This window comes from Cyprinus carpio, chromosome B19 (genome assembly GCF_018340385.1).
Source record: "Cyprinus carpio isolate SPL01 chromosome B19, ASM1834038v1, whole genome shotgun sequence".
In the NCBI taxonomy this organism is placed as follows: domain Eukaryota; kingdom Metazoa; phylum Chordata; class Actinopteri; order Cypriniformes; family Cyprinidae; genus Cyprinus; species Cyprinus carpio.
Genome location: NC_056615.1, coordinates 10,882,375 through 10,907,196, shown reverse-complemented (window position 1 = coordinate 10,907,196; position 24,822 = coordinate 10,882,375). Strand labels below are relative to the sequence as shown.

The following is a 24,822-nucleotide window of genomic DNA, read 5'->3' as shown; positions in this document are numbered from 1 at the left end:
TAGTCAGGAGACTTTTGATTTGAGGTGAGATGAGAAGCTTGTGTGCTTATATGACTTATATTTTCAGCAGTGAAATATGAGCCCTATTTGGATGGTTCTGGTTTTCTAAACTTGAAGCAGAGAAATCTAGACAATCATTTTACCTGATGCTGATTTTAATATGGCTAGTCTTTGGAGTTTCCTCGATTTAGTTGTCCTCTAATTACATTCATTACATTTTTCATTGGAGGCTTTCTGTATTAGGGATGCAACAGTACAGTCCACAGTTCAATACATACCATGGTTTTTTTAACCACGTTGTTCGGTTCGGTTTGGTTCTGATGGCTTGGCACATCAGAGTAAGGCTTGCACAATTAATCGAATGCGATTGTCATGTGCATCTTGTCAGTAAAGCCGGTTCTATGATTAGTAGTAAATCTCCATCACATGCTTTCAGATGAAGCAACATTTACTACACAGAGCCGTAGTTCACCGACAAGCTACGAAAAAAAAAAAAAAAAAATTGCAGATGATATAATCGCGTGATTTTGAAATTGAAGAAATGGTTTGCGATAATGAGTATTGTTAAGTATTGTAATGAGTGAGTTTGTGTAGCTTCACAGTGAACTATGGCTATGTATAGTAAATGCTGCTGCATCTGAAAGCATGTGAAAGTACCACATTTAATAAAACGTGGATTATCATATGTCTACTTAAAATTTATTTTGACAGAAGTATCATTGGACTGGACATTAGCGAGCTCTGTAAACACATGTAATGTCTGTTCTGGTTGTCAGAGGGCACCCTCATGCAGAAACTCCAAATATGCATCACAGAAGTAATGGAACTGATGTTGTCACATTCCAGGAAATCCCTAATATGGACAAAGTTGTCTAGCTTTTGCTGTAACTGAATAAAAAGAAGATTGTCATTGATTACACATACTCATGTTGTTCCAAACATCTAAGACCTTTGTTCATCTTTGGAACACAAATTCCAAAAGCACAAATTACGGTTCAACCACATGGACTAGCTATATTAACAATGTCCTTGCTTCCTTTCTGGGCCTTGAACATTTAAGTTGCGTTGTTGTCCATGCAGGGTCAGAAAGCTCTCAGATGTTCTTAAACAGTGCTGACTGGCCATTCAACAGCGCTCAGCAGTGCTCAAATGTTAGTGGGAAATGGACATTTTTAAAAATTTCAGTACTGACTGGTATCATGGTGGGTACTTTTGACAAAACTAGTCCAGTCCGAATAGGGTTATGGACTATTGTTATGGCATTTTTATTTCATTTTCGACAGCAGTGGGTTGTTATTTGCTTGTTGAAAAAGAGCAGCATAAGCATTCTGCAAAACCTCTACTTTTACGTTCCACAGATGAAAGTATGTCATACAGGTTTAAAACAGTACCAGGGTGAGTATACAAATGATATTTTTGTTTAAAGTGAACTATTCTTTGAATAGAGAACATCTCAACATGTTGCACTCTGTATTGTTGAAAGTGGAGCTGCCATTCATTTATCACAGTAAAGGCCCCAAAAGAAGGTCACTGTTTAATTTTAGATGTGCTCATTTTCTGGAAAAATGTGTGGCTGTCTTTTTTTTCTCTTGTCTCTTCTTCTCTCTAGCTGGTCTCAAAGACCTTGACTAATTTTACCAGTCAGTCTAAACAGCACTGGTTTGATGTACCCGACCACGCATGAATCTAGGCCAGACCCAACATTTTTCATTGACCAGCTCTCCACTGATCTCTGTTCATAGCTCGAGGGAACCCAGAGCCTCCTCAACAGCTGTCAGAGCAGGGCCGGCCCCTAGGAGCCCACAATGGGTGGAACCCAACATATGCTCCTTCTCATTCACTGACATGAGCCAGTTTAGCCATCATCCCCCTGAACCTTTAAAGGGTAACAAGATGTTAACAGCTAGGGCTGGGCGATATAGCTAAAAATGTATCAACGATATAATTTTTCAAATCGTTCAGTATCTCTTGTGAGTGCAGCAGTCGTATTGTGAATGCCTCGGTTTTGATTTTAATCATTGAGCTACTATATTTCTCTAATATTTTGAATTAATAACGTGGTAGCGGCGTGCCTCGTAACATTTGACTGTACCATTTTTGCATTCAAATGCAATTTAGTTTTTTTTTTTTTAAAATTCGACTAATATAATTTTTTTTTATTCACAATCTCCTCATCACAGGCAGGCACAGCACTCATGTTCGTGTTGGTGTGTGCTGTCTGTGTCACTCATAGCTTGTGCCTATATCTTGCGCTATATCGCACATTTTTTTTTTCATCGTTATCGATGGAGTATCGTCGATAAATATCGATACCGTTTTATCGCAAGGCCTATTAGCAGCTCTAGAGTTTGCCACCCAGCTGCTGCTCTTGCATCAGAAAGGTCCAAGCCTGCTCCTCAAAACTGTGAGAAGTTGAGCAGATACGGGAAATGAAAGTGGCCGGCCCATGCTGTAATCAGCAGCTCTTGTGCTCTTTTCTTTTTTTTCATCTTTTAAAATGTGACCTTGTGATAATTAGCACACTAATCATTAGTGCTATTTGTGTGTTGCACCAGGCATCAGTTTCCGGAAATGTCATTCTGCCCAGCTAGTCATAAATTGAGCATGTTATTTTTCCGCTTCATGGGTTGTTTTTTAAATTTTGTTACCATGGCACTGTGAATCAGTATCAGTCTAGTGTCAACTTTGTTTATGTGGGCCACACATGTTTTGAAGTGGAAGTGCGGCGACTTTGAGAAATCAAAGGAAATATTTAAAAGACAAAAAAAATTTACACTGAAGTGGACTGTATTCATATTTATTTGTACTAAAGATTGTTGTCATTACTGTATTAAAGGGATTCGTCACAAATTCTTTACATTACAGCAATGGAAATTAATAAAGGATTTTTTTTTGGTGCTGTAAAAAATTGTAATGATCAAAAAATAGGTTTCATTAACTTTATGTAACAACTTTACGAATTTCTTTTTTTTTTTGTACAGACATACATATGTCTTTATAACTAGGCTACTTCCTGTGACCTAATCACCACACAGATTTATTTTTGCAATTTTTCTTTTAAATAAAGGCACCAAATCATCGCTTTATCTCAAGCGTTCAGTGCGTCTCGTCTCCATATTTACTGTTATTGTTCAACACACTCAGATAAGCCGAGAAAGGAGCCCATGGGTCTGTTTCCTCCTCACATCTTCGGTTGCGTTGCGTCTTTGAAATTTGCCGCCTTTTCGTGTAACTGTGTCCCAGCAGTTTCCTCTTCTCGTGATGAACGCCTACTTCCTCCACCTCTTACACCTCTCTTTCTTTATCTCTCTGTCTTTCTCCCTGGTTAAGACAAGGTTCATGTGAAGTTAGTGGTATAGTCTTGATTTTGAAGTCTTTTGTTGATGATGATTCTCAGTGGAGAAGCAACACACCGCACTGCTGAGGTTTAAAGAGCAGGAACATCAACTTGTTCGAGCGGCTGCTAGTTGCGGAGGTTTCCGGGTAAGTTTCTTTATGCTTGTGGATGAGTCCGGGCCGCTCAGGGTGTGGCTTTGGCCCCTGGGGTCAACTCTGCGACCCCTAACATATCACTACAGATCTATCTGTGAACCAGGCTGCATTTTTCTTTTCATAAACTTAAATGCATTGCTGAAAGCTTTCGTTTGGTCCGTTTGCTTCTTTGAGGTCTCTCAGTTGAGCAGGCAAGATAATCTGTACTGACCTAGACACTTGAATGTGCTTTGAAATATGGAATTTAGATTTCATCTGCAATGTTTTTGACTGTGCACCTGTTGAGTGACATTTCCACACTGTACTGTGCTGTGCTTACTAAATAGATGCGTATTTTATCCAGTTTTTTTGTGGGTGGATGCTTGTTGTAACATTGTAACTTTAATCAGTATTATTTTAATAGGGTATTTTTTACTAGAAGGTGCAGTTTCCTTGTTAGGTACTAGTGAGATGCAAATGTGAAGAGCTGGAGATGTGGAAACTGCTGCTTAGCTGTGTGAGTAAGTTGACAGGATATCCTGGTTACTGTATGAAAAACAGAGGGCTTGTTTTTGACGCTAGGCATCCGCTGCAGCGCCTGAAAGAATGAGCACAGAATCTCTTGATTGTCTACACTGTTAGTTTTTGTGAACTATAAACATTTCAAAGGAAATGAATGTCTTTTTTCAACAGCTTACTGTAGTGGTAAGGAGAGGAGAGCTCTCACTGTTTCCAAAAAAGGAAAATTACACTGAAAAACAAAGTAATGCCATCTTGTTTTAGACATCTTTTGTACATTTGATTTTGGAATCGGAGTATTGTAATCATTCAGTATCATGAAATATGTCAAAGTACCGAAAATGACTGCATGATACCTTCACTCTACAGTAGTACTGCAGTACATTTTGTAATGGTAGTGTAAAAAATATGTCCAAAAACTCTTCACACTTTACTATTGCCTCTCTAAAGCATTTAGATAGACAGACAAAAAAGAGGAAAAAAGACTCACTCAAAAAAATTATTTTCTGTAGTCTCAACAACAAAAAAACATGAAGAACAGTGACTACTAATACAAATGTTTTTTATTCATTTTTGCTAATATGTATTTATTTTTTATTTAGTTGTAATAACAACAATACTACTACTACTGCTACTACTACTACTAAATATTATTATTAGTTTAAAAATTAAAATATTTAAAATAACTATTATTTTATATTATTGTTACTCTTATTATTAATGCTATAATTAACATAAATTATTTATTATTAATATTTATAGTTTATTTGTTGTTTAGTCATTAATATTTATTATAATTAATATAATAAACTAATAATAATGATAATGATGATGATAATAATAATAATAATAATAATTATTATTTAGTTTATTATAATTGATATAACTAAAATATTTAAAATAACTATTATTTTATATTGTTATTCTTATAATGATATTAATGCTATAATTAACAAATATTTTGTTATTATTATTATTAATAGTTTGTTCTGTTTAGTTATTAATATTTATCATCAATATAATAAACTAATAATTATAATAATAATTATTATTAGTTTATCATTATTGATACAACTTAAGTATTTAAAATAACTATTCTTTTATATTATTGTTACTCTTATATTATTAATGCTATAATTAACATAAATACTTTATTATTATTATGATTATTCTTTGTTTAGTCATTAATATTTATTATCATTAATATAATAAACTAATGATAATGATAATGATGATAATAATAATAATTACTATTATTTAGTTTATTATCATTATTGATATAACTAAAATATTTAAAATAACTATTATTTTATATTATTGTTATTCTTATTATTAATGCTATAATTAACATAAATATTTTGTTATTAATAGTTTGTTCTGTGTTTAGTTATTAATATTTATCATCAATATAATTAACTAATAATAATTATAATAAATTATTATTAGTTTATCATTATTGATACAACTAAAGTATTTAAAATAACTATTCTTTTATATTATTGTTACTCTTATATTATTAATGCTATAATTAACATAAATACTTTATTATTATAATTATTATTATTATTTATTCTTTGTTTAGTCATTAATATTTATTATCATTAATATAATAAACTAATGATAATGATAATGATGATAATAATAATACTTATTATTATTTAGTTTATTATCATTATTGATATAACTAAAATATTTAAAATAACTATTATTTTATATTATTGTTATTCTTATTATTAATGCTATAATTAACATAAATATTTTGTTATTATTAATAGTTTGTTCTGTGTTTAGTTATTAATATTTATCAATATAATTAACTAATAATAATAATTATAGTAATAATTATTATTAGTTTATTAGCATTATTAATATAACTAAAATATTTAAAATAACTATTTTTATTGTTATTTTTATAATTCCATTATTAATGCTATAATCAAAATACATGTTTAATTATTATTAATTGATTGTTCTTAGTTATTATATTTATTATCATTAAAGCAATATTTAAAATACATTTTAAAATATTTTAGTATTTAAATTATTGTTGTTGTTATTAAAATATTTTGATATGATCCTTGTGTAACATGCAAAGTGTGCAGTATTGTCTGAAGCTGTGTCTGAATGCACTCATTTTCACTCACCCTTTCCTCATGTGAACGGTGTGACATTCACTGTGAATAGTGAGTGAGTCAGCGGTTTTGCACAATACATGCATGAATGTGTAGAATGCCTTTTGCATTGCTCGTCATGCTCTTGTTAGTTCAGCACCGAGGCGAGATGTCATGATAGACGTGAGCACAGTCCCAATCTCCAGTTTCCCCTCCTCTTCTTCCACACTGACAGCTACACTCAGCTGTCGTATGAAAATGTCTCTTGGCATCATTCTGACGTATACATCATTACTATAGCAACCGATGGAAATCCACCAGATATTGACTACGTATGCGTGTCTCAAAACGGGACCCACAGTTCTGTCTCTCTAGAAGGGTTTGTAGGAACAAGACACAGGTCAGACCTGCAGGGTAGAAATGAGAGCTGACCGGCGTCAGTCAGACAAAGAAAGTGAGTAGCAATAACTCGCATGTCTTTGTTTCTCAGCGCAGATAAAGCACGCTGCTCGTTTGTAGCCCCTGCCGCTGTGGGCCCTCTGTGCTTTGGGACCCTTTGTAGAGGTGTCAGATGAATTACTGGAGGGCTCTTTGGAAATCTATACAGGACGAAGGCAATCCAGTAAAGCGAAACCTGGTGAGAGTGTGAACTTCTGAGCATTCTTTCAATTTCTTCTCACAACTGACAGACTGCAGCTGTTTGGCTTGGTGGTGTTGTGCTCTCTGCGAGAGTGGAGTCTTAACATTTAAACCACACTGGTACTGTCACTCTGACAACCACATGCCCTACCGTCCATGATGTTCAGCGTCTAATAAAGATAGTCTCTGTTTGACTCGAGGATGAACAGGCTTTTAGTTTGATCATGTACCCGTGTACGTTTTCTTGTGGGTCATATCTTACATTACGGATCATTTTACAGTGCAGTTTACATAATTTCTGAGTAATACTAATGAAACGAGTTGGCTGATTGGTTTGTAGTCATGGATCTTAGTGGCCTGCAATTAGTGCAGTTATTGTTATTGCTATCATTTGTCTCTTAATAAAAACTACTGTGTCTGTCTCTTGGTGCATTGATAGTATCTGATGTCGATACCATGATATTTTGATACTGTTGTACTATAATACTAAATTATTATAATATACATCAATTATTCAAAATATTCATTCATATAATATTCAGTATGTTTCTTATTGTTTACAAGGTATCCCATGGTACTTTGCTATTGCAATTGTATATGACCTTAAACATGGAAATACCATGGTACATGTCATAAAACATGGTATTACAATGGTACATTTCCAAAAACATGATCTAGTCATTGTATGTGTTCATAAACATGGTAGTACATAACCTAAAACATGACAATAACATGGTACATGTTCAGAAACATGATGCTGTCATGATATGTGCCCAAAAACAAGTTATTGCCATAGTGCATGTCCTCAAACTTGATAATACCATAGTATAAGTCCTGTATACAATGGCAATACCGTATTTTGTCTAGGAAACTGTTATATTAATGTGCAGTATGGTAATGAGAGTATATAGTGTAGTTGTATAGTTTCTCAGCTTTACTTTTTCTCACAGTGAAGACTGAATGTTTTGAGGAAACTGGTGGACAAGGCCACTGGCCAGAGTGTTTGATTAATTCAGTGGGTTTTACAGAAGAGCAGGCGATGCTGTGTGTGAGACATCTCTAGGCCTGCCTGTTTAAATGACTGCACTATTAGAAATCAAACCCTGTCTGTCAGTCTGTTTTCTCCTCGGTTCCTTTCAGCAGCATTATTGAGTAGGTTTAAGAAACCATGTCTATCAAAAATGCTAATTTGTTTCACTTCTGATGCGTCTTTTGTTTTGTGGAACTTTTTGATGGACAAGACATGAATCCTTTAGTGGACAAAAATACTTTAATAGACTTGGTTTGGTGAAAGCACCTTACATGGTTGTTTCTTGTGTCCCACTGCTTTGTGGTTGTATCCACATATCCAGCATTTCATGCTGTACTGTTATGTCAACATACAGTGTGGAATAAAACCACTTGTACTTGAATGTTGTAATAGCTTTGTGCATGAGTTTTATTCTGCTGTAGTGCAGCCAAACCTGAGAAACCTAGAAAAATATGTAGAATGCATACATTTTAAAAGAAAAAAATGAAATGGAGAGATCTTCAGTCTTGAAGCACTTTTCATGACCATATCTGTGTTTAAGTAAAGAAGAAAGAAAAATTTGTTCTCCTAAAAATATTTTCATTGTTTTATCCTCTTCTATTACTTTAGATTTTTCATTTTTAATCAATAGTGATATGGCTTTGTTGATGCATGAACTTCACTAAGCGTTATTTGTAGCGCTTCTGCCATTCAATAATCACAATAAGTTTTTTGCTTTTGTTACTTTTCATATGAAACAAAGTCCCAGCTTTCAAATGGAGTTCACTTATCATGAAATACAAACAATACATGTGGTTTTGGCTCTCTTTAATGTGCCTGTAGGCTGTAACCGCATCGGTTCAAGCGGCATGTGAACCAATCATCTCTTCCTCTTTACTAATTACAGTAAGAATTAAACATGAATAAACATGTTTGAAAGAAACCGCTTACCAATGTGTATAATTTCTCATGTAATAGATCACTCAGTGTTTCAACAGTCAATAAAACAGCTTGTAAGCAATGTCATGTAATGTTACATTTACCTCAGGAAAGCCATTCAATGTCCATAAAATTAATGTTAATAACTCCAGAGTGGAGCATTTTGCTAAATATAGGCACTATATTAGATATTCATGATATTTTGACTTAACCTGTTGTGTTATTGAAAAAATTGGTCAAGTTTGTATTCAGCTTGAAGCTAATTTTTATTCACGTGTTTATAGTGTTCTGACAATAAAGAGAAGTTTAAAACCACAGTTTACCATCTGGTTTCCACAACTTTCAGGTCATGTGCCAATATTATTATTAGTGCTGTTACTTTTAAATGTGAAGATCAAATTAGTGTTCATGAGGCGATACATTCTCAGCTGTGCTCCTGTGTAAAAAAAATTAATAAAAAAACAAACGGTTTCCATTTAAATTGAATTTAAAAATTAACTCCTCTTTCTCTTAATTTATGTTTACAGTATCTCAAATCATATAAGACCAAAGGATAAAAACTACAACTATGTGCAGCTATTCTGTCCATTTGAACAACAGCTGAGAGCTTTACATAAATCCTGGTACTGAGATTTATTGACTTCTGTCAGCTTGAAATCATGCCATCTGTAATGGGGAAACTTCTTACGAGGAATGAAACATTTCCAAGAGAACCACCCTCGAAAGATGCAACTTCTGATGGAGCAGATGCCATAGCAACAGAGCCTGGGTAGTGTCTGACTGTGGAGATTATTATGGGATGAGTCATGGCAGAGTGACATGGCAGCTTGTTTGAATGGGTTGAATGAATGCTTGTTTCACAGGCTGCGTGTGTTCTTGTTTTCTTTCCAAGAATCATCCCCATGCATTATGGAATGGGGGATTAAATATGTAACAGGGTTTATCCACAAGGACCAAAGATGATCCGCAGTTTCCCGAGTGACACGAGTGCTAAATAATTTACACAGGGATTTAACGGCTGTCACTTTCTCTTTGTCGGCTCACCTAACCTTTTCTTGAAGAGCATTTTCTGTTTTATTGCATTGTACATTTTATGAGACTTAAGACGGTTATTCATCTTTAAAATGTAACTCTAATAATAACAATTTTATTCTTGATCATAATAATAATAATTCTAATTTAGTAAATAAAGTAAGCTAGATACTTAAAGAAAATTGAGCTGGAATTAACTTCTGTTTGTTTGACTACAGCTATAAAGAAAAAGCCTATCTTTATAGTGCAAAATTTATTTATTTGTTAATGTGCTTTAGAAAGAGACATTTGCTCATTTGCTCTGTTGCTCTTTATTGCTGTTTGAAATGGGCTAAAAGAAAATAGTCAATTTAATTTCAGCCAATAGAAAAGAACATTTCCCTTGCTCTTTTGAAATAAAGAGTTCAGTGTTCTGAATTGTATCACAATACAAAGTTGCAGGCAGCAATCCACCAAGACTATTTATATAAACCAAACAGCAAAAATGTGTCATTTGTCAAAATGTCAGTTTGTCATCATACAACCATGAGCACATTAATATATGACAACCTGTGTTTGCATATCCCATGACTGCTCAGTACTCAGCAACTTGGCACACACTGTGATTATATAGACCAACACTGTTGATTTTGAAGAAACTTGTAACCTTGACAAAGCAAACTTTAGTTGTAGCTTGTAGATTTTGGCAAATAATTTTAATCTTAAAAGCACATGTATTCTGTCTGACGGCTGTTGATCTCAGTAGTTTTAGTTTAAAAGCAAAGTTCAGACATGAATAAAGAAGTGTTTAAAAGACACAAGTGTGTAGCTCTTACTGCAGTAATTAAAATATCCCAGTATCAGATGTCACAAAGGAGGAATGTTCTTGTTCAGAGTGAATCTCTCACAGTGACACTGCATCAGTCAAAGCTTTGCATTCCTGAAATACATTTTCAAGGTCTTCAAGGTGTCAACTCTTGCACATTAACAGCAAATTATCTAGTGACAGAAAGAGCTCTCTGTCCTGACCTCAATGCTTTTGAACCAAATATTTGATGTTCACGCAGTTCACTTTTTTCCTGAAAACAAAGAGGTGGATAGTAAAAAAGATAGAGCATATAGATCAAATCAACAGCAGCACTCTGGTATTTAATCGAACTCTTTACTACCGGTACATTGAAATACTGGAATTGTGACGGTCTAGCTTTGACTTATTATTTTTGACATCCCTGCTTATACTATTCATTTATTTGATAAAAGAGATGTGTTTAATAAATTAGTATGCATAGTGTAACCCTAGCTTTCTCCCTCTATCTCCCTCTACAGGCTTTGATGAGAGCCAGGCAGCAGTGAGCGGCCACATCCTCCATCAGCGCAGCCATGCCGCCCCCAGCAGATATTGTGAAGGTGGCCATCGAGTGGCCGGGGGCCTTTCCCAAACTTATGGAGATTGACCAGGTCAGTGCCTATGGCTGATTGTATCTTCTTTATATGCATCTACATGCATGTATGTTTATCTTACAATAGTGCATATTTGCTTTTTCTCCCAAAAATGTACATTCTGTCATTATTTACTAAGCCTCATGTTGTTTAAAACCCTTTCTTGACATAAAAGGACATTTCTTGAGCATAGCTGTTGATATCTAAAAAAACACAACACTAAAAAAGACCCCTCAGTCCTTTAATAACTATGTGCTTCACAGAAGAATAAGTAATGTGGGTTTGGAAAAACATGGTGAATAAATAATGACTTGATTTTCCTCTTTGGCTGAACTATTCCTTTAAAATTTGAGAGAGAAGGCCCTGCAGTGAGTGTCTGACTGATGATGACGATGTGCTTTTAAAACTATTGAGACAAACCTTGCATAAATCACCCTGAAGTTCTTTATTCATCATTTGTCCTTATTCTGAAATTCTTTATTCGTTCTTTGTTGCTATTTACTTGATTCAACCAAACGCTTGATCAAAAGTTGTAAAAACTAATGTCAATGCAGTAGTCCTATTGGGTATGAATAATGTTTTGTTTTGTTTTCCACAGAAAAAGCCTCTCTCAGCCATCATTAAAGAAGTCTGTGAGGGGTAAGTAACAAACATTTACATTCACAAGCATTTTTTTATATGCATTCATACCTGAAAACTCATAACCTTTCAGCGAAATTTGCCATTCTGACATTAAAATAGCACATTCACTTGATTTGTGCAAATCTGAGGTGTTTGTATGTAATTAATGTATATTTGATGGAAATATCTTCTTATTACAGTTACAAAAGTGATTTAGTCAAGAACAGTGAGAGATTTTCTCTTTTGTTGTATGATTAACATGAATTACAGACAGCAGGAATATTAGACTGCTGCCACTTTAAGAGCTGCCCTGATCCAATATACTGTTACACATACTGTAGGTTTTCTTTCTCAGCTGTTTGTTTTCACTTAAGACATAGATTACTTTATGAGAGTACTTCCAAAGACAGGCATTTGGACACATACAAGTGTATGTTTTTAATTGTTCAAGGCCTATAAAGCGGAAAAAAATAACTCTGTACGATACTCCCTCTCTCTGAGCACTGTCTTCACATGCATCTCTGACAGCGCTTGCATATAGCAAAAAGAGTTCTCTTTCGCTGCTGATTGCATTTCAACGACTTAAAATCACGTGTTTTTAAACTGCAATGCTTAAAAACACATGCAAATGATACGTTTTTGTGACCATGTAGCACAGCAAAGTAACTGCGATAGAGACAATAGTCCAAAATCTCTACCAGTTGACAAATTTCTACCGGTTAATCGTGTCTACTGGTATATCGCCCACACCTAATTTTACCTCAGTCTGATAATTAAGTAATGTTTGTAAGTGCAGCACTGCTTTGTTAACAGGGCTAGCTACTGTATTTCTGCTCTTCCATAAGTACCACAGTTTTGTTCAGACCAATTATATATAATATAAATTGTCATTTATTAGGTTAAATGTGAGGATTACCATTTTATAATAGTTTTAGTTCTATGTCAAAACTATTTTAACTATTATCTTTTCTTTTGTATCTTTTTTTCTTCTTTAGAGTTTAGGATATTACCATTGATTACCATGAGCATTGTTATTGTTTCAAATGAATGTTGTTACCGTTAACCTTTATTCTAATATAAGAATCTCTAAAAATGATTTCAACTGTTCAAGAAGTTTACCCCATCACCTTTTTCACCAATGCTGTTTTCGTTACACAGCAACACACATCTCTGTGTCTCTGATGATTGTCTGAATTTTCTCTCGTTAGGTGGAACCTGCCAAACCCGGAAACCTTTTCCCTGCAGAATGCTGACTCAACCAACTTTTACATCACTGAAAAGGTTAAATGCAAAATTTCAAAAAGAAGCTGTATTGCTAAGCTCAATAATAATAATAAAAAAAAGCTTCATACCAGTGCATAACAAAGCCTCTTTTCCTCGCTCTCTTTATTTTTTTTCACAGAATCGCAACAACATCAAAAATGGCTCCATTCTGCGGCTTACTACGTCAGCTGTGAGTAGCACATTTGAATTTATATATGTATTTTTGGCAACTCTAAAGGCTTTATCAGCAGGAGGGACCTGCCTCTATCCTCTGAAGCCCTGCGCCGTCCAGCTGGGGCCTGTAATCCTTCAGATGTGAGGGGTGATAGGTTACATTACCAAAGCTTCCTGAAGTGTCAGCAGCTGAGAAACATTCTTGCGTGACCTGTGAAGGCGTAAATGTTCCCAGCTGTCATTATTTTCTCTCTGCCAGTTACGGATTGGCTCTTTGTTATAAAAATGTATTGTCATTTTGAAGCCGCATTATATTAGGATGAATATTTCATTCAGAAACTGCTGTTCATATGACCCGTCTGAATTTGCGGCTTGGGAATGATGATATTTAAAGCTGATGTCTGTGACATTTGAAACCGTCCCCTCTAGCATAATGACAACAATGACTGTTTCTTTTCCTGTGATGTTCTGCACCAGCCGCCACTGATATTTAACATTCATCAGTGCTCGGTACGGTTTCAATAGGTTTCACAGAAGAAAGCAATTCTGTAGTGTTCATGATGAAGCATATATTTATAATGCTGTGTTCGGTTACATTAGTTCAGTCAAGGTGCTTTTTTAAGGTGATCAAAGCAAGTTTAGTTTGAAGAGAAGAGAGATGGAAATCAGATTACAGTTGTTACAAAAAGTATTTGGAATTTTAAGTCACTCCAGTAATTAAATGTCATTGGTTTGATATTTTGCATATAATGCAATTGTCATCTGTAAATAAATTATGATTTTTTTTAAATGTTTGTCATTTAAATCAGATCATTTAAAATAATGTAAGTCTTGTCAAATGTAGTCAGAAAAGATTATGACTGATTACTGAAAACTAATTTTATGCCACTTCTGCATTGCCCTTACCACAGTTATTGCAATTAAATAAAACTAAAACCATTAAAAAATAGATTTTATTTCGGTTAAAGTTTTTTCTGTTTTTTTTTTATTTAGTAGTTGGCAAAGCAATGTTTGTTATTTTCCATTAGGTTTATCTAGTTGTACTAAACTAACAAATAAAAAGTAATAAAACCATATATAGTTTTTATTAATATTTTTATTTGTTTTTGTGTTATATAGAGGGAAAAAAAAAAAAAAAAAAAAAAAAAAAACCAATCATAATATATATATAATATATATATATATATATATATACTCATATATATATATATATATATATATATATAATAAAAATGACAAAACATTTACCAAATTTAAAAAAAAAAATATTCAAATATATTAAATTAAAAACTCATACAAAATTTGAATGAAAACTAAAATAGTGTCACAATGATGCTAAAATAATACTGGTACTCAAATGCGATGAAATTCATTCATCTTTTATTGTCATATAAGTGCATCTTAAGTATCTAAATACTTTTTGGGGCCACTGCAAATGCAGAAATTTTAAATGCATAAACTGACTTTTAATTTATTTGAATATAACTTGGAGAATAGTTTAGTAATCTGCATTGAAATGAAAAATAAAAAATGTATAAATGCATTATGTAAAAACCATGACACACTGGCATGATTAAAACTTTCTAATGAGGGAATGATTGTGGATTTTAGAGAAGTGCAGTCTCACCTTCTTCCTTGAGTTGTGTGACTACCTGACGATCTGTCACACTCTCATTTACACGCCTCTTCTGTGGCCATGGTAACAGGCCCAGATGGCCCAGCAGCTGCACGAGCGCATCCAGTCGTCCAGCATGGACATGAAGCTGGACGCTCTGAAGGATCTGGCCAACTCTTCACGAGACATCACCTTTGCTCAGGAGTTCATCAACCTCGACGGCATCTCGCTGCTCACACAGATGGTGGAGAGTGGCACAGAGTAAGTAACTGTTTGTTCCTCTGGCTGCTTTTCCTTCTATCGCTCTGTTACCATTACAGTGCTCTTGATATTCACTCATTTATGTGTCCTCTTAGCAGGGCTTAAGCTATTCAGACCTGAATAAAAAAACAGCCAGTGACTTGCACTGTTTTCTGAGATGAAGCCTATTCAGATTTCTCTGAAGGAGATTTCAAATCCCAATAAACTAAACTTTTAGATAAACATAATCTACCATTTGGTCAGTAAGAGTTTTTTGTTTATTTTATTTTTTTCAGGAAATGTATACTTTTATTCAGCAAACACATTTATAACATTACAAAATATTTCTGTGTTAAATAAACGCTGTTCTTTGGAACTTTGTATTTATCAAGAATGCTGAAAACAAATTATAGTTTCAAACAACTGTTTTCAACATTGGTAATAAGAAATGTAAGAAATTATTTCTGAAGGATCATGTGGCACTGAAGACTGAAGTGACTTCTTAACGGTAGTGTAGTTTTCTCAGAGAGAACAAAAACAACAATAGCAACAATTTGGCATTGATAATACATAATGGCCTTTAAACGCAACCCTCACACCTTCCTAAAATAAATAAATAAAAAAATAACATGCTCTAAAACACAAAACACAATGTCTCCTTAATCACAACCCAACATTGTGGCTTCAAATCAAACACAACAAAGTGGAAGGTCCTCAAATACAAAACATGCTTTTAATCACATCAAAACACAATGTGGGACCACAAACACAACTGCCCCTGAAAACTTAGATGTCCTTTAATGTCCTCAAACACAACAGAAACAACACTGACGGCACTTTTTTGTGTTGTTGTTTTGAGGCCAGTGTTATGTTGTGTCTGACAGCATGTGCTGTTGTGTTTGATCACACTTTGTTGTTTTTGGAGACTTAGTGTTGTGTTGTGATTTAAAACTTGATTGTTGTGATTGAGGACACTTTGTAGTGTTTTTTGATGCTGCAATCACAGCACAAACAATGCACCTTCCAACTCAATCACAGCAGAGATGCACCATCCAAATAAACTGCAGATATTTTATATCAGACACAGGTCTATTAATAATAAATGAAGTGTATACAATTCACTCCTCCAGTCTCCTCTGTGATATAAAGCAGCCATGTGGCTTGACCATCTCAGCTGAAGGTTAAAGCGGAGACAGACTATCTGCTGAGCTGGCGCTTTTTCAGCTCCTATATGGACGGTCCCATGAGGAGGCAGAGCTCTGCCAGCAGACGCAAACTGCCTTAGTAGCGAGACAGAGTACAGAAACATAAGAGGGAGAACACTGGGACTGGAAAAACTCACTTAGAGGCTGAGTCAAGGAATAATAATGCATTAAAGAAACACAAAGGAGGCTAGGAGGAAACACTATAGGGAAGCTGTAGGGAAGAAATTGTTTTAGGAAAGACAAGGTTGTCTATCAAACTGATTGTTTCCTCTCCAGCTAGTGAACTTCACAGGCTCATGCCTTTGTTTTCCGTTAAATGCTAACCTAATTATGCCTGTCCTTTCTTCAATTGTCAAGGTCGTACTCCTCCAATGGCTCTTTTCACACTTCACATTGTTGCGGAAGAATATTTATCTGAATTGCCTAATACATTAATTTTCTTGCTTGAGCAGAAGTGATTTCCCTCTGGTGCTTCGGCGGTTGAGTGAAATTATTCTGCCGTTGGGATGTTGGTTTTACTTCACTGAATCAATAGCTGCGTTTTTACTTATCGGAGCTCTGCGCCGCCAGCCGAGGGGTTTCAACATTTTGGTACACTGGAGAGCTGACCATGGAAATCATTTCCATGGGTATGGTTTATATAAAGCAGCTCTGTGTCAACAGCTCCTGACCTCAAAGAGCCTATGTGTGGGTTTCTATGCAGTCCTTTCATACCGTTAAGAATCCAAGTGGACACGCGCATACACACAAGTACACACTGTCTCACATTCTTGCCATGAATTCCTGTTAGCCACTGACCAGGCGATGATTATTCAAAAGACTTAAGCATGACGGCACTCTTGAGGGTATGGAGCAAGTACTCTGACATCATGGGGCATGAATGTTGCCGGCTGGTGGTGGTGTAGGACCTCCCTCTACTGGTCATGTGCTGCTGTAGCACGCTGTGAAAAAAAAAAAAAAGTTTTTAAAATGTGATTGAATTTTGGTCATAATTGTAACCAGCATAAGGAAACTACATAATTGAAATTTGCACAGTTGATTGATAAGATCCAACTGGAACTTAAAAACACTAAAGTTTGTTGCTTCACATTAAGTGAAGCAAAGTCAATGCATTAAATTGTAGTGTATTGTTAAAAAGTGTTAAAGCAATGCATGGTATTATTTATTGCATTATTTATTATGTTAGGTTTCCATGGTTAATCATTAATTTTGCCCATATATTGTTTTATTTATTGCATTTATTAATGGTGTATTCATGGTTTGCTTTATATTTTCAATAGGAGTCTTCTATTCCCAATAAACTACACTTGTAGATAAACACAAACTACTGTTCAAATTTTAAGGCCAGTAAGATTATCTTTTTCATAAATTAATACTTTTAATCAGCAAGGACATCTATAAGGTTACAAAATATTTTTATATGAATAAATGTTGGTATTTTGAACTTTCTATTAATCAGGAATCCTGAAAACAATGTATATGACAGTTTCCACAAAAATACTAAGATGCATAACTTTTCAACATTGATAATAATAAGAAGAAATGCTTTTTGAATAGCAATTTAGCATTTTAGAATGATTTCTGAATACACCATGAATAAATGCATTAAATAACACAATGTATTCATTTGTTTTTACGGTACGGAAATAAGGCTTTGTTGTTTTTTCCACAGTTGTACCGCTTACATATGTACAAGTGTGCAAGCATGTGAACAAGCAATATTATTAAAAAAAAAACAAAAATCTTAAACATCAATCTGAAAAACACAGGCAATTTTAGCAATCTAAAAACACATCTCTTCCATCTTTATTTGACCTTCTAACAATATCACTGTCTATTCTAATTCTATTCTTTTAAAAAAAACTTTTAGACTCTCATTCTATTCATTTACTAACAGCTTGTTTTCTTAAAAAAACAAAAAACAAACTAACACTAGCTTCTCAAATCTTTTTGTATTCTGTCTGTTTTTTTTATAAATTATACAATTAACAAAAGCAAAATAGGCCTCTAACACTAGCTTGCTCTTTTCTTTTTCTATTCTATTGGTTTTCTTTATATTTATTATATAATTAAAAAAAAATGTGTACTGCGTTAAGCTAACTTAGACTTGTACTTGCATATCATTGCTTTTTTGTTGATTTTGATTGCTTCCATTTTCCTCATTTATAAGTCGCTTTGGATAAAAAGCGTCTGCTAAATGACTAAATGTAAAGGTACAAAAGCTGTCACTGGGGTGCTATATTTTCGAAAGGTACACCTTTGTACCTTATTTACAGTGTACCGGCCCAGTGAAAGCTTTTGTACCTTGTTTTTCTGTAAGTGTATGGTTCCAAATGTAACCTATGAGATTAAATAGGTTTTAACAGTACAGTGCAAGTCATTGGTTACGAAATGATACAGCAAACAGGCAATGTGCCTCAGCTTTAATGAACAAACATGATGAGTCATATCTGTGTATTAAGCCCCATGTTTAAGCCCTGCTGACAGGACCATGAGAGGAAACAAGAGCCACGTTTGAGTCGTAAATGAATGCAATATAATACATGATGATTTGTAATGGATACTTGTGGTAATCCTTCACACTTGCTCATAACCACCACAGGGAGTAAAGCACATGTCGTGCATTAAATGCGTGTAAAGGCAGTGTGTGTGTGTGTGTGCGTTTGCAGTCTTCTCCCAGTGTTCTGCTTTGCATGCTTTGTGTTTCTCAGAAAGGGTTTTTAATGTTCAGCTACAGAATGTGTTTCTCTCAGCTCATGCCTCACTGGATGTTTAAGATTTTCTGTATTTTGCAATGGGTTTTCCACAGATTTTCCTAATGTAATTGTCATAATGGGTTCAGAAAGGAATATTTGGACCCTGACTGTGTTTTTCTGTCTCCCTGACGTCAAAGTTTTTAAATCTTTTCAGACGGTATCAGAAACTGCAGAAGATTATGAAGCCCTGGTAAGCCCCTCCCCTCGAGCTGGATTACCCCCCTGTCACTTACCCTCTAATCTCCGGGCCGAGTCTCTGCATGATCGGGCTCTGGCCTCAGTGCTCAAAACCAATCAAAGCGATGGGAACACTTGGCAACTGCTGCAGTCACTACCATTTTTCTGATGATTTTATGTTATTTCCATGTAACCAAATCATCTTTCTTTCTTTTGCATGTGGTATTGGGCAACATTGGTGCTTTAGGGGGAACTTTGCACTAACCTTTGGGAAACTTTTTTTTTCTTCCATTTATCGACAAGATTATTTGCTCACATTTCCATGATTGTAACCCCCACCATTCCTCTTAAAGTTGATCAAAACCCTGCTTGTTGCTTAAAGTCCTGTTGCCCTCTAAAATGATTGGTTGTCATAAACAACCAGTGACCTCAGCTAAACTCACATTCCATGTACATTACATTTACTTAACATTAAATATCCCTTAGTGAGATGTCATCATCTCTTATTGTCACCATGGTAATTATTTGTAGGGTTTTGCCCAATTCCAGCTGCAAATACTTCCTGCTCCCAGTGGTACATTTATGAGTTGCTGTTCAAACTAATGTCTTTTATTATGAGGTCTAACTTGTGCTGTATTAACTCCCTGCTATCCTCAAACACTCAACACTAAGCTCAGTGCAGGCAATTTTATTATGTCTTTTCTGTTTCATATCTAGGGCTCTGCCTTTTGTGTTCTTTAGACAATTTTATTATTTGTATTTGTTTTTGTAACTCAAGACTTCTTGGCCGGAAGTGGTTTTTGTATTTATTAAATTGAAAATTAATTAATTAATTAATTAATTTAGCTCAAAAGCTGTATTTTTTGTTATGTTGTAAGTTTTACCTTTCGTTCCACCTGTATCGAGAATTAATGAAAAGGCATGAACTGAGGTATTTGTGACGATAGGGGGCAGTGTTATTCATTTTAAAGCCAAAATCTTAACCTAGAAAGCTGTCGCACACACTGAAGATTTGTAAATTAGATTTTAAAGACACTATCTGATTTAATTAAGGTCTGATTTACTAAAGACTCTAGAGTAATTAAGTCTTATTACTTAAAGGAATATTTGAGATTTAATACAAATTACCCTATTATCAACAGCATTAGTGACATGCTTGTATGATAGTAGCTTTGCCCAGTAGAGTTACTTTTTTTGTTTTGTTTTGTTTTTTCATCAAATTGAGGTACAAAATTATTTTCTATGCAATCACAGCATGCTGTTTATTATAGTTAAACATAATTTACTTACTCCCATGTTGTTCCAAAATTGGATAATTTTTTTTTTTTTTTTTTTGTGGGAATTATTGTTAGCTGAAACTACAACTAATAAAATGGTTTCGTTATTTGAAAGCTGTGATAAAATTTAAACATCAGGAAAACTTAATAATAGAAATGTTGCATTGAAAATAAACTGAAATAAGTTGAATTACTAAAGTTACTATAATTAAAACTGTATAGAAATATTTAAAACAGCCAAAAACTAATAAAAATGCCCAAAAGCACAAAAATAAAGCAAAATCTAAAAAAAACTATCTATTAATAAAATGTATTAATAAAATTAAAGCATAAAAGTAAAATATTAAAAGTAAACAAATAGTGCTAAAATTGCACTTCTGCAATAACAATAAAACTTGTTTCGACTTGATTTGACACTGTTCCACAAAAGATAGAAAGTCATACAGGTTTGGAGCAATGTGAGGGATTAAATTACACAATTCATTTACATTTTTGGTTGTAATATGCCTTTAACTTGTATTTGACCTAAATATTCCTTTGAAGGCTAGTGTATTTTGTTGTATGTTCAGCCATTATAACTGTAATGTCCCAAAAACAAACTGCTGCATGATACCACTGATCATTTCTGCCAGTGTTATTCCTCTGCTGCCAAACTCTCTGGCATTCACTGCTCTTCTGAAGGACAGGAACATCAGCTGGACTGACTCCATGTCCTCCTGTTCTTCAGCTGCACCAGTACTTGATTCTTCTCGCTCGCTATCGCTCTGTAAAGCTGAGGCTTAGCTGTTCTTTCAGTGCAGGTGAGCGGTAGAGACGTGGCTAGTGGCTGTTGTCTTGTCTTTTTTAGCTTTGGTGACCTGCTCTCCTTTACACTGACGGCCTTCGTGGAGCTCATGGACCATGGCATTGTCTCCTGGGACACCTTCTCTGTGGCCTTTATCAAGAAGGTGCGTCCACATGGGTATCAGTGGAAGTCTTTTCAGAAGTTGCCAGTTTCCATGAAATGGAAAGGGTATCAGTAGAGGGTATCAAATAGATTGCTGCAGGGATGATGTGTTTTTGTAGGTGAACTTGGACTTTGACAACAAACTGGTTCCCTCAGAACATTGTATGATTCTTACACATTTTTTTTCATCACGATAATCTTCAAAAATGAACACAGCCTTGAATTTTTAAGCCTTAATTTAAATGCCAGAAGTAAAAAGCTAGACTTAAGCTGTGAAAGAGCTACACCAGGGGCACAAGACTATAATGTCACTACCATTGAGTTCTGACATCTCTTTGTCTTTATTTAAATACATTTTCCCTGAAAGTTTGATGAAAGAGTGAAAGAGTGTGATTATGCACACAGCAATGCTGTAAAAGGGACTAGTAAGTAGATGAATTTACTATTTCACAACTTCGGTAGTTCCATTTAGCCACTTGTTCAAGACAAGTAAAATCTTTAAAAGTATTACTGGTATATTTTATGTTGTAGAATAAAGTATGAAAGTATCTTGAGCTTGTGTTAACCACAGACCTTATTTCAGGCATTTAACCAAAATCACATTTAAAAATCAATTGGCTTTGGGACAATGGAACCAGAAGTACTAAAATTTATATTATCCCTGCAGCACTCATTTATTTAAAAATATATTTATTTGTATGTTATGCACAAAGAGGAAATGTTTCAAAAGCTTTTAACTATACATGAACATAAAATTTACATACAGATGTTAAATGGTTGATGCTTCTGAAGAAAAAAAATGTTTGATCATTAAAAATGGGTATCTAAAAATCTCACAATACACTGAACTGCACCATGTTCATACTCTATTTTGATGGCACTCTAGATTTTAAACATTCAGATTTCTGTGCATCCTTTTTAACCAATCAAAGCCCCTCTCACCTCATCCTCAGATTGCCAGTTATGTGTGTAAAGCTGCAATGGACACTGCTGTACTCCAGAGGTCTCTAGCCATCCTGGAATCAATGGTGCTCAATAGTCAAGATCTCTACCAGAAGGTGGCTCAAGAAATCACTATTGGCCAGCTCATCCCCCATCTGCAAGGGTATGGACAATTGATAGCTCTTTGCAATTGTAGTTATCAAATAGAGATTATTTAAAGGAAAAGTTGAGCCAAAAATTTAAATTTTGTCACTTATTTATCTATATGGCAACTTTAATACAATTTGAAGAATATAATATAATGAAAGCATATAGTGACTGCCAGAATCCAAAAATTTCAAAAATGCAGCACATTATTGGCCCATATAGGTGATGCAGCCAAGTGTGAATATGTACTTCTGGACATCAAGCTTTAGTTGCTTAACAAACCTTAGTAACTATATGCTTTTGTTGTAAACAATGACAATTTTTGGTGAGCTTTACCTTTAATTGCCACTCTTAGTTTTTTGTTTTTTTTCCTCCCTGGGAACAGGACGGATCAGGACATTCAGACTTACACCATCGCAGTGATTAATGCGTTGTTCCTCAAAGCCCCTGAGGAGAAGAGACAGGTACAGCACACACACACAAACCCATTTGTTTGTTGTTGTCTGGGCTAAGTAATGACACTGTGTCTTCATCAGGCAAGACTTGAGAAAATGTCAAGTGAATCACTTCCATGTTTGTCTAAATTTTTGTTCTAACAAGCTGTGACTGTCAGTAGCATCACACAACATTTTAGGCATTCGGGCACTTCTGTCCATTCATGCAGCATTTTAATATTAGTGGGAACATAAAAATGACTTGATGCTGGAAACTTAGGACTTAAAATGCAGATCAAGAAGTTCACTTTGTGAAAGGTTATGCAAATATGTCACTAAAGTTGGCATAATTTTGTATTTTGTACTTGTATGAGTGTCTATTTGTGTCTTTGTAAGAGTGCAATGTGTGAGTTTTTCAGCTCGGGTCATTTCCTTTCAGCCTCCACCCATATTTAATGCCTGTTATTCTTGATAGCCAACTAAGTGGCTAACACATGCTAGTTGTTTACAGTTCTCAGGGCTGTGTGGTTTCTCAGGGCACCTATTTTTGTGATATCTGTCAGGTAGTTGGACATTTTATTGCGTGGGATTAAAAAACTGCTTACAGCAGCTTTAAGTAAGAGAGGGTGACTTCAGAGTCACAGCGGGCTTGTGTAACTGCCTCATATCCTAAATCTCGATTTACAGTTTCTTCAGGTCTGTTTTGCTGACCTCTCATTTCTGTTCTACTAACAAAATGCCTCTGCTTTCTCTCGCTTCTTTTCCCTTCTCTTTTTCTATCTCATTCTCTCATTATTTTTTCCCCTCGCTGTGCTCGTAATGGTAGTTTGATGAGGACAGTGTGAACATCCTTGATTGTCCTCTTACAGTAAGTGCTCTCTAGTTGAGGTAAAGCCTCTGTAGGTGATTTAACTGCTATTTGACTGAGATGGTTCATATTTTGTAGAGCTACACCTTTTGAAGAGGTTATTGAATATGTGTGTGAGTCTGTGAGAACTAAGGTGACTCAATGTTTTGTTTGATTGTAGGAGATGGCCCACATTCTAGCACAGAAGCAGCTGCGCTCAATCATCCTCAGCGTAAGTGCACAGTATACACATTATGTATTCTTCAAGTCCTGGGAAAGTAGTAGGTTGTAGTAGTAGTGTTATTATTTGCGTAGCTTCTTTCATACATAAAATGCAGATCAAAGTGCTGAATATAAAACAAAAGAGATGTTTCGGAAAAGGAAAGTAATATCTCCAAAGCAGTGCAATGTTCTCCATCTGTCTAAAATTCTCTTTCTCTCTTGTTTGTCAGAATGTGATCAGGAGTAACAAACCCATAAATGATGAAATGGCCCACCAGTTGTATGTGCTACAAGTTTTGACCTTTAACCTTTTGGAGGACCGCATGATGACAAAGATGGATCCTCAAGACCAGGTGAACCTCTGTCTGCTGCTGTAATAACTGTTCAACTTTTCGGTCCTACTTAAACAGCTGCTTGGCCAATAAATGAATGGACATTAAATATTGATTTCAGTTTAATTATTTTATTGGTCACACTTTATTTTAAGGTCCAATTCTCGCTATTAACAAACCATTAACTATGATTTTTGCCTTAATAAACTCCTAATTTGCTGCTTATTAATAGTTAGTAAGGTAGGTGTTAATTTTTGGTATTGGGTAGGATTAGGGATGTAGAATATGGTCATGCAGTATATGTGCTTTATAAGTACTAATAAACAGGCATGTTAATAAGAGACTAGTTAATAGTGAGAAATGGTCCCTATACTAAAGTGTTACCATTTTATTACTTTGAGAAAGAAAGAGTGATATGAGAAACATGTAGCTGTTGTTGGCGTATTGTTTTGATTGAGAGATCAGAATCAAGCTGTGTAATAATA

At 34.7% G+C, this 24,822-nt stretch overlaps 1 protein-coding gene across 5 annotated transcripts in view; it reads left to right on the top strand.

Annotated features, from left to right (window-relative positions):
* LOC109111580 (engulfment and cell motility protein 1-like) overlaps positions 1–24,822 on the top strand; it is an 82,467-nt gene that overhangs the window by 21,062 nt on the left and 36,583 nt on the right. Inside the window, exons 1-13 of one of the 5 annotated variants that reach the window (XM_042745437.1) lie at positions 3,265–3,483; positions 11,026–11,157; positions 11,738–11,778; positions 12,969–13,041; positions 13,163–13,213; positions 14,904–15,073; positions 19,168–19,203; positions 21,315–21,414; positions 22,367–22,518; positions 22,888–22,966; positions 23,763–23,804; positions 23,965–24,015; positions 24,236–24,358. In XM_042745437.1, the coding sequence (XP_042601371.1) occupies positions 11,080–11,157; positions 11,738–11,778; positions 12,969–13,041; positions 13,163–13,213; positions 14,904–15,073; positions 19,168–19,203; positions 21,315–21,414; positions 22,367–22,518; positions 22,888–22,966; positions 23,763–23,804; positions 23,965–24,015; positions 24,236–24,358 (996 nt within the window). In that variant the 5' untranslated portion in view covers positions 3,265–3,483; positions 11,026–11,079. Of the gene's footprint in view, positions 1–3,264; positions 3,484–11,025; positions 11,158–11,737; positions 11,779–12,968; positions 13,042–13,162; positions 13,214–14,903; positions 15,074–19,167; positions 19,204–21,314; positions 21,415–22,366; positions 22,519–22,887; positions 22,967–23,762; positions 23,805–23,964; positions 24,016–24,235; positions 24,359–24,822 lie in introns of those variants that run through there. The other 4 variants (XM_042745436.1, XM_042745438.1, XM_042745439.1 and 1 more) reach the window with 4 other exon arrangements.